The sequence below is a fragment of the Macaca thibetana genome, chromosome 3 (genome assembly GCF_024542745.1).
Source record: "Macaca thibetana thibetana isolate TM-01 chromosome 3, ASM2454274v1, whole genome shotgun sequence".
In the NCBI taxonomy this organism is placed as follows: Eukaryota; Metazoa; Chordata; class Mammalia; order Primates; family Cercopithecidae; genus Macaca; species Macaca thibetana.
Genome location: NC_065580.1, coordinates 163,126,880 through 163,139,041, shown reverse-complemented (window position 1 = coordinate 163,139,041; position 12,162 = coordinate 163,126,880). Strand labels below are relative to the sequence as shown.

Below are 12,162 nucleotides of genomic sequence, written 5' to 3'. Positions count from 1 at the left end.
AAGGAACATCATCTGAGATTTAGAGAGAAACAGACGTTGTCCGTCATAAAAATGAACTTTTTGGGTAAATGGTGATTTTTCTGTTGCTTTAAAAAAATACAAACAAAAGCCTAGGATAAAATGGAGAAAAAGTGGAAACAAGAAGCGTGTGCATCTCTCTGTAAATCTTTTATCCTGTACCTAGAACCTCCATGTAGGATTTTGTGTCTGGTGATCTTTCTGAGAGTGTGATTTGGTTCTAAGCCTTAATAAAATCCACCAAGAGTGATGCAAAGTTCTACGTCTAATTAACAAGAAAAGTTTCTTCTGTAATGCACACCCTTCAAATTCAAGACACAAAGGAACATTAGTTCTTATTCTTTAAGACTAAATGACATGGATAATAAAATATGATAAACTGGGATTTGTCTTTTTAACTTGTTGAAAGGCTTTCTGGGATTGGGTTGGACATTCCTTTTCTCATCAGTCCTCTCTGTGCTCTTGAATGACAACTAGATGCCCATTTTTAACTAAATAATATGTGTAACTCATTTTGTGTTCTAACAGCTTCCTATCATATTGTGTATATGGCACAATAGGACATAAGTTTTCAGGCAGTTGAATAATGAAAAGTATGTCTTATTTAATTTACGCAAAGGATTTATGCTGTCTAACAATTTTTTAAAACTGTGACTTGGTACCCTCAAAACTGAAATACACATATTTAATATGCTTACCAAGAGCCTGCATCTGAATGCATCTGAACCAGTGCTCAGCACAGAGTAGGTATTGTGTAACTCTTAGTTAAAAATAAAGGTAAAAACCATTTTCATTCAAAAAGAAATCATGACACTAAATGGCAGATCACTCGTAAATACTCCAGTGTCAGTAAACATGCAGTTGGGTTTTTTGTTCCTGTGTCTGGGTCTTCCCAGGAATTGTCTCCCTGTCTGCAGCTACTGAACTTTTATGTGCACTGGGGGGAATGTGGAGCCCAGGGTATTCTGCAGCTCTGTATTTTATCTGTGACTAGCCTTTCTCTTGAATGGATCTTGTCCTAACTTCCTTATTCGTAAACTTGCTTTTGCAAAGCTGTCTGGGATTTCTTTAAACAATCAAGCTCTCTCCATATCTCAATATTTCTCCCCACCAGAATTTATTGCCATGTACACTTACGAGAGTTCTGAGCAAGGAGATTTAACCTTTCAGCAAGGGGATGTGATTTTGGTTACCAAGAAAGATGGTGACTGGTGGACAGGAACAGTGGGCGACAAGTCCGGAGTCTTCCCTTCTAACTATGTGAGGCTTAAAGATTCAGAGGTAAACCCACATTAACTGTTTCCTCTCCCTTTCTGTGCGGTGATTCTCTTTGCAGGGAGTCACGATGTTTGACAGTGGAACTTTGTTGGGTTTTGCTAAGTTCTGGAATGTGACAGTAAATCCAGTGTGACCTGTCATTGTTTGATTTTGTTATTTGGCACTGTGGAGTAAGCATTGGCTTCCCCCAAGCAGAACGCATCAGGGCTAAGTGGAGGCTGAGTGTGATGGGGCTGGTCCACATCAGCTGGGAGGATCATGTTCAGTATTAAGCTCTCTTCCTGCGTGTAACCGACTTATGCTTTGGAGTAAACTTTCTTGATTAGATCATTATGGTCATTGATTTTTAAATGCCCCAAGAATGATAGCAATATTTTGCCTGTATGAACAGAAGTATTCTGGTGATAATCGCCCCAGAATATTGGGTATTAGAAAGTTTTTAGAATTTCTGGTTTTGCCCACACAGCAGAAAGACACAAGATCTAAGAGATGGGTACACTTTTGACTAGGCCTTAGAATCTCCGTTGATCAGGACTGAATTTAAGTGCTATTATCTGTATAAATTGGAAGGGCTCCCACTATTGTTAAATAGAGCCCTAAAAGTTTGATTGCATAAACTGTGGTCTTAAGATAGTGCAAGTTTAATGGAATGGTGGGGTGGACTTACCACAGAGTATGGGAGTCAGTCTTGTAGGAGCCACTTGCACGTTAGTGGAGAGTTTCAGGGTATAAATGGAGTCATTTAACAGATCCAGTGCACATTTTAAAAAGCCAACAAGAATTGACTCATTTTTTAAAGCATTGACAGTCAATTCACAGTAATTTTCTTTTTCTCCTCATACCTCGTAGGTACTGAGAGAGAAAAGGCTGGCAGGGAGCCTGCAGGGGCCGCTTTCTCAGGAGTAAGCAAGAGGACAAAGTTCTCTATTTCAAATGCCAGTCGTAGAGGGTATACTGGGCTCTTCCATGTGCAGCTCCATGTGCTCGGCGCTGCTCTAGGGGCGAGGCTGGGCCTGGTGCCCTGCTCTAGTAGTCCTGCCCTTGGCCTGCTCACCTCTCCTGCAGCTCCCAGGAACGATTTTATTTGCTTGGATTTTGTTTTTTTAAGGGGTGGCATTGTTTTGCTTTTTGGTTTTTCTTGCTGCGGTCTTGAGAGCAGCTAAGTGGAATTCCCATGGATGGATTTACTTAAGTCTGCCCACCCTTGGAGAATTTGGCAGAAGCCTGGAAGAAAATAATTTTGCCCTGTGAGACAGCTGGCATATTGGACTTTTCAGACCTGGAAACAGAGAATTAAATTCTTCTCCAGGCCAGCAAGCTGAGTCCAATGAGAGTCATATAGATGTTATTTCAGGGGAGTTGGGTAAAACCCTAAAAGCCAAACTTAATTTCTACTACCGTGCATGAGAACTCTTAAAGTGACTTGACTTTTTGGATCAGTTAAAATACAAAAGTTATTACTTGTAATGTATTTTAATAAGTTACAGTTCTCTACTTTAATAAAACCATCTGAAATAAATATTAGGAAAACACAGTGACTTTTTTTTAAGGTAAGTAGAGTTGTAAGCTACTTTCTTAACCACAGTCTTAAATTATTAGCCACAGAAGAACTAGCAGTACTAAAAATTTTTAGATATACATTTAGTGATACTATTCAATAATAATGAAAAAAAATCTGAAAACTCAGCTCTTTCATCCTACTTGAATGCAGAGTTCAGTGTAAAAGCAAAATATCTGACCAAACTTAACACCAGACCCAGCTTCAGATACCAGAATTGATGTCTGGGCATGGGGAGAGTTGTCCCATCCTGCTTCCCTTCTCTGTATGGGCAGGTCTGGGGCATAGTCTGGGGGACTTTATAGGTGCTGGGAGGACAGAACATGGCCTTCTGAATCCATCCCAGCTTATGGGACTGGCTGGGGTTTTTCAAAGGGAGCACATTGAAACTACTTGAACTCTACTGTTGGGTACTGCCAATTGCCTTGTTCTTTTTATGGAGTATAGGGAGTCGATTCTAAGCCTGTACTAGGAAAGTTAAGTGGTCACTGGAGTCTTGTTTCATTGGTATTCCTTTTTTTTGATATGCAGCCTATTGAAAAATAGTGAGAGATTGCTATTGTATAACTTTGTTTGTTAATAAAGCAGAATCAGTGTAAAAATTTAACCCAAACTTTTCCAGGTAAATGGTCCTTAAATTTCAGTAAGCAAAATAAAGAGACTGTAAGTTGTGTTCCTGATAGATAAATGGCATATTTTTATTCTTTCTGTAACTCATGTTTAGTTTACTAAGCCTTTTGTTTTGTTTTAATTGGAATACTTAATTTACTGCGAGATAGACTCAAGCATAAATTAATTTAGAATAAAGCACTTTGTAACAACAGATTCCGTTCTGGCTCCTGTCCTGCCTCTCGTGGTCTCTGTTGTTGGCTTACTTGGCTGGTTTAAAATTCCATGAGTATCCCAGAGAGGAATTCAACCCCAGAGCACTTTTTAAACACTTGATAGTTGGGAAGAAATATGCTCTGCCTCTCTGCATTGATAGAGAAATTTCAGTGTATAAACGCTGTGAAATTGAGTGGAAAGGCCACACAGGACAGCCACTGCCTCTTTGGATAGAGAGGGGTGAATAGGATGGGGGAAGAGAGGTTCCAGTTGTCCCTGTACTGTGTTAGTTTTTTAAAAAAGAAAGCTCCTGAAGCAAATGTGCAAAATATTAATATTTTAATGTGTTAAATCCGGGTGGTAGGCTCATGAGTTATATTCACTGTACTTTTTATATGTGAAATACTTCATAATTAACCATGTGAAAATAAGCCCGAGCTTAGTATTTAGGACGTAAACTAACCGTCTTCCTATCCTGGAACCTCCTGTTAGATTTGACCAGGTCCAAGAAGTGCCTGTGCTCGGAGCCCTCTGGGCTCTTACAGGGCCCTATACTCTGCTGTTTTTTTCTCTTATAGAAACGAGTAAAAGCCACATGTTTTAAAGTACTTATTTTGTCCCATATTTTCCTGATCTATATCCTGTGTCAGGTGATACAGTGCTGTGTTTTCCCAGAATGAAAAGTGGGGCTTTGGGGCTCAAGCGGGTTTGTGTCATCATTAATCGTTTTTAAAGTTGCATGATCAAAACTTCAGCATGCAAATGAGACCTTTTGCTCTGTTTTAAGGGCTCTGGAACTGCTGGGAAAACAGGGAGTTTAGGAAAAAAACCTGGTAAGTTACAAACCCTGATGCTTACTTTTCAATGTTTTGAATGTAATTGATAGTTGCTCCCCATCTTTGTGTATTAGGGCCAGAAGCCTAAAATAAAAAGAATCTTTCCTAAGAGTGGTGAGAGTAAGTCCTTTCCTTGGAATCCATTAATAATTTCACTTGGTTATGAGATTCGTCTGTTGCTTCACACATGAAGAGTGGAGACGTCACCTGACAGAATGTTCTCTTGGGTTGTCGAGAAATAATTCAGGTGAGGCCAGGTGCAGTGACTCACACCTGTAATCACAGAAGTTTTGGAGACCGAGGCAGGTGGATCATTTGAGGTCAGGAGTTTAAGACCAGCCTGGCCAACAGAGGAAACCCAGTCTCTACCAAAAAAATACAAAAATTAGCCAGGCATAGTGGCATACACCTGTAATCCCAGCTGCTCGGGAGGCTGAGGCAGGGGAATTGCTTGAACCTGGGAGGCCAAGGTGGCAGTGAGCCGAGGTTGCACCACTGCACTCTAGCCTGGGCGACAGAACAAGACTGTATCTCAAAAAATAAAATAAAATAAATACATAAATAAATAATTCAGGCGAGATACTGGGAAGTTATAATACATGGAGCTGTAGGATTATGGGCTCAACTGCTTCTCCGTCTTGGGCTTGGTTAGCCCTTTTTCATTTCCTAATGATGCATTCCCAGGACACAAACAATGGAGAAGATTAGAGGAGCAACAGATATTATGTGAGTGTAGGTCCTATTAATTTAGAAGCCATTGGATGGTTTTCCTTGGTACACGTTGAAGGTACAAAATTATAGTCACACCTCTGAATCCAAAGTGTTTTAGTTTATTTCAATAAAATCACATGTGCTATAAATAGCAAGAAAAAGAAAAGAAAGCGGATGTGAAATAATATGGTTTCTGTGGCACGTCTTCCTGGTCTGGGTCATTTGAGCTTTTTTGCTATCATATCCTTAGGAAATTACAGGTTAAAACAGTCACTGAAATGCCAAAAGACGGATTTGCTTGTCTGTCTGGTGCCCAGCTCCAACTGGGCTTACATGGCCAGAAAAAGAAAGGGAAATTTCACATAGTCTAGGATTTTATTTTAGACAAATACAGTCAATGGAAGGAGATACATTGGACCACCCACCAAATCTCTGTTTTAAGTGTAAGTTTTCTAAGTTTTGGACATTTGTCATTCCAGAGGGTCCAGATATTTCATAGATGATGCCCAGGTGGGCTTTACTTTGCACTGAAACTAGCAAGAAAGGACACAAAAGACCTCAGAGAATGTTGGGGCAGATTGCTGGCTGCATCTGCCAGGTCCCATGAGGAGCAAGAACATCCAGTGCCAAATAGAACACTAGTTTGGTCTTTCTTCAAGCCATAAACTCTTAGAACCAAGAGCTGGTCTTTGGTTAGTTGCAGGAGAGCCCTCATCCCAGTGCAGACATCCCAGCTGGAGCTCCCAGTCAGAGCCTAGGCTGGGCCAGTAGACCGTGCTGTGGCCTTTCTTGCTTGCCCTGAGCTCTCCAAAGCATCAGGCAGGGCCAGGCCTGCACCGTGACTGCTGGGTGCTTCTGTCCTGGTGGCCAACCCCTGATAGCATGCAGAACAGGATGAGAGCGGCTTGCTTAAGGGCCAGAGTCTTACTCGTTCCCTGGAGTGAGTAGAAAAGTAGGCAGTCTCGTCAGAACCTGGGACCTTTTTGCGTTCTTCCTTTCCATTCTTCTTTACTTCATTCCCTCTTTCTTCTTTTCTTTCTGTCCTCCTTTCCTTCTTTTCTCCTTTCTTTCACAGACCACACTTGGAGAGCAAGGGTAGAGGAGTAGAACAGTTTGTTCTATATTGCTTCTAGAAGTTCAGAAAGTGTAGCTGCAGATGTGCCAGAACTCAGGCAGAGAAGGGTTCTGTTTTTTCATACTCGATCTCCTGGGCCAGGGGAAATGTGTGTTTCAGAGCCTGGTCTGTGGTACTGCTGGAATTTTTCCCATGGGACTTTTCACATTCAGGAAAAGTACAGAACCGTTTACATTTTTTCCCCTGTGCTGAATTGTTTTTGCATAAGGTTCCCTTCTTAACTCCAGGTCCCTCCTATAACGTGAAATAAAAAGAAAGAAATTTTCCCTGCCATGATTTGCACTTGATATTCAGGGATCACTCAAAATGTGAGGCATAAAGAAGAAGGCTGTGTCGTTGGGAGTGAGAATCTGCAGCAACAACATAGAAATAAGCTCTTGCCGGGCTCCCAGTGGTTTCTGAGGAAAACAGGCTTCTGTTTCTGCTGTACTTGGCAGCTGGGAAAGCTATGGAGTCCTCTAGTCACTTTAAAGTGGCAGCTCAGCCATTGAGTGCTGCTGTGCTGGGGTGGGTGGCAAAGGAGTCCCCCACCTGTGGCCTCAGGGCATTCCCGGTAATTATGGGAGGGGTGTGACAGAAGGTGCCAGGAGTGGGCAAGGAGCGGACTTTGTGGAGGGAAGTTGGTAAGTTTCGCAGGGTGACAAGGGAGTCTGCAGCCCACTGAGGGCTCGAGGATCAGCCAAGCCCTTGAATGCCGCATCTGCCTGGTAGCTCTGGGAACAGGGGCGATTCAGGGAGCCTTACTCGTTGAGTAGAAATCCAGCCCAATACATTGGTTTTGATGTGTTCATCTGTGAACCTGGGAGGCGCCCACATCTTCTTGCCCTTTTCTCCTGCTGACTCTAACAGTGCACTGCCATGTTTGATCTTGTTTTTCAGAAATTGCCCAGGTTATTGCCTCATACACCGCCACCGGCCCCGAGCAGCTCACTCTCGCCCCTGGTCAGCTGATTTTGATCCGAAAAAAGAACCCAGGTGGATGGTGGGAAGGAGAGCTGCAAGTCAGTGTCTTTTCTCTTTATTTACAATTCTCCATCCAAGTTTCAATACACAAAATCTCAAAGGGATGCTATTTTATTGTAAAGTACAAACCACCCCTCACTGCCTAAATTCTGTATTTGGATAGTGAGAGATGCCAAATTTTCTGTATTTGTTTAGTTCCTAAGTTTCAGACAGCTGGTACCAGATTTCTGAGAGCTGGGAGCTCATATGAAAACGTATCTGTTCCATTTCTGAGTTCAGACAGTGAGTGTCAGCACAGTGAGAACTCGTATCATCATGAGGGACGCCTGCATAGCATCGTCCTTGTGTGCCTTGGCATTAGAGAGTGGAGCTTTTCCTCAGTGGCACAAGAGCAGGTTTCTTTGCATTCAAAGCCACATCCATACATCACAGTATTTTTAGTTCCTGTGTGTGTGTGCGCGCGTGTGTGTGTATTGTTAATCATATCATCTTGTTACACATTTTACCATTCCAGAAACTTCCTGTAGGTCTCATTTCCAGAGACAAAGATGCTTTAAAAAGATTGCTGTTACACAATTCTCGTGGTAAAACTTCCTAGAATCATCGATGGATGCCAAATCTGCAGGAAAATTTTCAGTAGGAGCAGTAAATGTGCATGGTTTTGAAGTGACCCCCACAGATCACTCATGATCTGCAGGGGAAAACACAGTCATTATAAAGTGGAGAGCTAGGACAACACCTGAATGAGGTGATCAGAATGATGAGCAGTGGGGAGACCAGAGGGCATCATGTGTGTGCAGCTGTGCCGGGAGCGAGGAGGGAGTGACTGTTCTTCAAAAATGTCACGATCGTAGAAGTCAAAACCTGTCGAAAGGGTGCTAAAGAGGCGTGAGGACTGACTGCAGTATCTAGACTTAGTGCAGTATCTAGACCGTGTGTGAAAGAAAATCACGCTGTAAAGGACAATATTGGGATAATGGACAAAATTGGGTTATGGACACTAGATTAGACAAAATTATTGTACCGGTGTTAAATTTACTGAAAGCAATAACTGTACTGTGGTTATATAAGAGAATATTCTTATTTTTAGGAGATACACGTTGAAGTATTTAGGGGTAAAGAGTTAAGATGTAAGCAACTTGCAGTCAGATGATTCAAAAAAAGAACTTACAGAGAAGAGGGTGGGGAGGGAGAGAGAAAGCACACAAATGAGGGAGCAGCTGGCACCCGCCGAGTGTTGACAGTAGGTGAATTCGGGTAAAGGGCCTATGGGTGTTCCGTGTGCTTTTCTTATTCTTGCCACTTTTCTGTGAGTTTGAAATCATTTCTAAATAAAAAGTTGCCTTTAAAAAGTTACTACTACAGCAGTTACTTGAGAGGTAAGCCGGCTGACTTTTCATATGGAAAGTGTGTCTCCCTCCCCGCATCCTCCCCCATCCAAAGTGAAGATCAGCCTCAGACCGCCAGGCGGGCACCTGGCCACCTGCTTCATAGCTTAGTGAAGGACGGGGCTTGCTCCCTGGCTTGCCCATGTGGGGCCTGTGGAAGAGCTGAATTTCCCAGCAGCCGTCCATCTCTCTGGCCTTTGTTGAACATGGGCCTCTGCGTAACACAGGGGGCCTCAGTAAGACTTGGCCAGATATAGGAAGGAATGGTTTCTGGAATGCTTTGTGAGGAAGGGGCCTGTGGGAACCCTTTGATGGCCATTAGTGGGCCTGTAGACTGACTTCCCCAATCTGCTGGTGTTTGTCTGCCCATGAGCAGGACGGTATGGAACTATGTAAGTTTGAGGGGGAAGAGGGAGGCAGGAAACCTTTGCCGTGCAGTGGGCTAGCCACGGAAGACAGACCCTCGGGTGCTGAGGAATGGGGGTTAGAACAGCAGGAGCACGAAGGAAGAAGGCCTTGCTGGGGAAGGCCTCGGGTCTCACACAGTCGCGTCTACCACTCTGTGGAGGTGAGCCTGAGGCCGGGACAGGAAGAGCCACACTGGAGAGCTGAATATATAAGAAATGCATCTTGGCCAGAATAGAAGGCACAACCTGGAGTGTAACTGAAGATGAAACTTCCCCTGGGGAGCTCGCTGGTGGACACCCATAATTGTCCTTTCCAGGAGTGCTGGCCAGATGCTACTCACTGATTCAGGAATCTGACCTCTGGAGGCCTGAAAATCCACTCCTTTTTATCAACATGCCTTCTCCTGTGCTGGGGAGGGAGAGGCCTCCTTAGACCCTCAGGTCCCACTCCCTGCTTAGAGTTGTGCTGTGTCACCCATTGGCCCTGCCAGCATGATGCCCCATCCTGTTCTGGAGACATGGGAGACTCCCATCGCCTTTCCTCCTCGCGTGCCAGGGAAAGGCTTCCTGCAGGCCCCTCTCCCCAGTGTAGCCTCACATCTTACCGCTGAGCAATGACGTCTCCACTCCAGCGTCTTTGAAACACCAACACCCCCTGCTCTTCTGCCTCGCTGCCTTTGTTCATGACATTTCTCCCCAGGGGCCAGCCGACTCCCACCTCTCCACTTCCCGCAAGAGCTGGCAGATCCCACTTCTGGAAGCTCTCTGTGACCATCCCAACCAGAAGTGCCGTCTCCCTCCCCTGAGCTCCAGCGGTGGCCCCGTGCCAGCACCACTCTTTAGTATTTTATATTACTTTGCTTTCTGTGCACATTTCTTATTTCCACATGTAGCTGACTAGCCCCTTGGAGGCAGCAGCTGTATTTTTCAGTCCCCACACCTCTAGCACTGTGCTAAAGTGAGAGTTTGAGTGGTTCTTAGAATCCACAATAAAGAGGCTGAGTTGCCATGGCCCAGGAGAGCTCCTGGCGCTGTCACCAGAGTGACTCTCCGTGTGGATCCACAAATGAGGAAACACCAGCGAGGTCTGTGCTCTGCTGCAGAGGTGTGGGAAAGGGTGTCATTGCGAGCAGAATGGTGGACACTCGGTGGATAAATGTGGAAACTTGTAACCAAATGGCTTCAGTCATCGGCAGGTTCACTGTGAACGTAAAAGCTTTAGTCCTTGAGCCAAGGGAATGAAATCTGTCAGACCTCAAGGAAAAGTGAGGCCTGCTCTGTGTTCTCAAAGTGACCCAGAGGTATCCCTCTTGATAAACTGGCAGGTGGGAGGGCACAGGTAATGTGGTGGAAGTTTTCTTTTTGTTTTATTTCCTTATTTGGGGAATAGGTAATTATAGTCACATGGTTTAAAACTCAAAAGTTATGAGGGAATATAAATGTCTCCCTCCCACCCTTGTCCCCAGAGGCAGCTGTTTTGATCAGAGCCTTGTTTCTAGACGTGTGTGTGTGTGTGTGTGTACGCATGCGTGTGTATGCACGAGTAGTTTTGGGTTCTCTTGGTGGTGTACAGAAGGGTAGTCAAAGCCCGACTCATGATCCCTAACTCGAGTATTTTCATGGGATTGTGTCCTAACTGCAAAACCTGCCTCACCAACTTGGTTGCAAACTCCCCTGGTTTATAGGGACAGTCATCTACTGTCCCTTTCTAACAGCATGGTGCAGAAACACTGCATAGATGAATCTTGTGTTGAATCAGATTGAATTAAGTGAGAAAGAAATGGCAGTGAAAAATGTGGCTTTAGCCATCACATGGGCCTACGGGTTTGTGAAAATAACATCGAGTCTCCTTGTGTTCTGTGTGTACTGCATGTGTGTCATCTTGATGTATATTACCCATAAAGGAGCATGCAGACACATGAGTGCATCTTGGCTTGCCACTAACTGCCTGTGGCCTTGGGGCTGTCACTCAACTTTTCATCTGGAAATTGGGAATAATGATAGTACTATCCTTCTGGAATTGTGTGCCTAAATGCACAGGGCCTGGCTCATAAAAAGTACTCAGTGAGGGCCAGGTGCAGTGGCTCACGCCTGTAATCCCAGCCCTTTGGGAGGCCAAGGGGTGCAGATTACGAGGTCAGGAGATTGAGACCATCCTGGCTAACAAGGTGAAACCCTATCTCTACTAAAAATACAAAAACAAAATTAACCAGGCGTGGTGGTGGGTGCCGGTAGTCCCAGCTACTCAGGAGGCTGAGGCGGGAGAATGGCGTGAACCTGGGAGGCGGAGCTTGCAGTGAGCCTAGATTGCGCCACTGCACCCCAGTCTGGGCAACAGAGCGAGACTCCATCTCAAAAAAAAAAGTAATTAATTTTAAAAAAAGAAGTACTCGGTATTGATGGCCATCATCATCATTATTATTATTGTTCCTAAAACCCATATACAGTGTTGGCATTAACCATAATGTCTGCATTACCTGAAATTAACAGCTGAGTGCTAGCATTACATGAGCAGAATTTTCTATCCCAGGCAATCCATGGTATATCCTGATTTTGTGATCCACACGGTCTAGCCCAAGCAAAAACATTCTGGGCTTTGCTGACCAGTGATTGCCACAATTTGAATTTTAGCTATGGTGTTTTACTTTTGTGACACAGTAATCCATAGATTTTACTCTTAATGTCGTTTGTTTTTCAGTTATATGTAAGCTTTACATAACTGCTCTGTTATAAAGTGAGCTGTATTATAAAAGATGAGCCTTTAAAAATGTTTGATGTAATTATTTTCTTACCAGGCACGTGGGAAAAAGCGCCAGATAGGCTGGTTCCCAGCTAATTATGTAAAACTTCTAAGCCCTGGGACGAGCAAAATCACTCCAACAGAGCCACCTAAGTCAACAGCGTTAGCGGCAGGTAAGGAGTTTCCCGTTTCTAACTGGAAAATGGTCTGCGTGTCACTTGAGTTTTTCCACTTGATTTCCTCATTAAATATATTTACGTTGTTTTTCGCATGTGCTTTAAAGCACTTCTTGTACTTGCTGGG

The 12,162-nt window shown here is 43.9% G+C and overlaps 1 protein-coding gene across 9 annotated transcripts in view; it reads left to right on the top strand.

Annotated features, from left to right (window-relative positions):
• Window positions 1-12,162, top strand: part of ITSN1 (intersectin 1) — a 254,134-nt gene that overhangs the window by 175,145 nt on the left and 66,827 nt on the right. For 5 of the 9 annotated variants that reach the window (XM_050784630.1, XM_050784629.1, XM_050784633.1 and 2 more), the window contains 4 exons: window positions 1,133-1,299; window positions 4,467-4,512; window positions 7,241-7,362; window positions 11,915-12,032. In XM_050784630.1, coding sequence (XP_050640587.1) covers window positions 1,133-1,299; window positions 4,467-4,512; window positions 7,241-7,362; window positions 11,915-12,032 — 453 coding nt within the window. The remainder of the gene's footprint in view (window positions 1-1,132; window positions 1,300-4,466; window positions 4,513-7,240; window positions 7,363-11,914; window positions 12,033-12,162) is intronic. The other 4 variants (XM_050784632.1, XM_050784631.1, XM_050784638.1 and 1 more) reach the window with 1 other exon arrangement.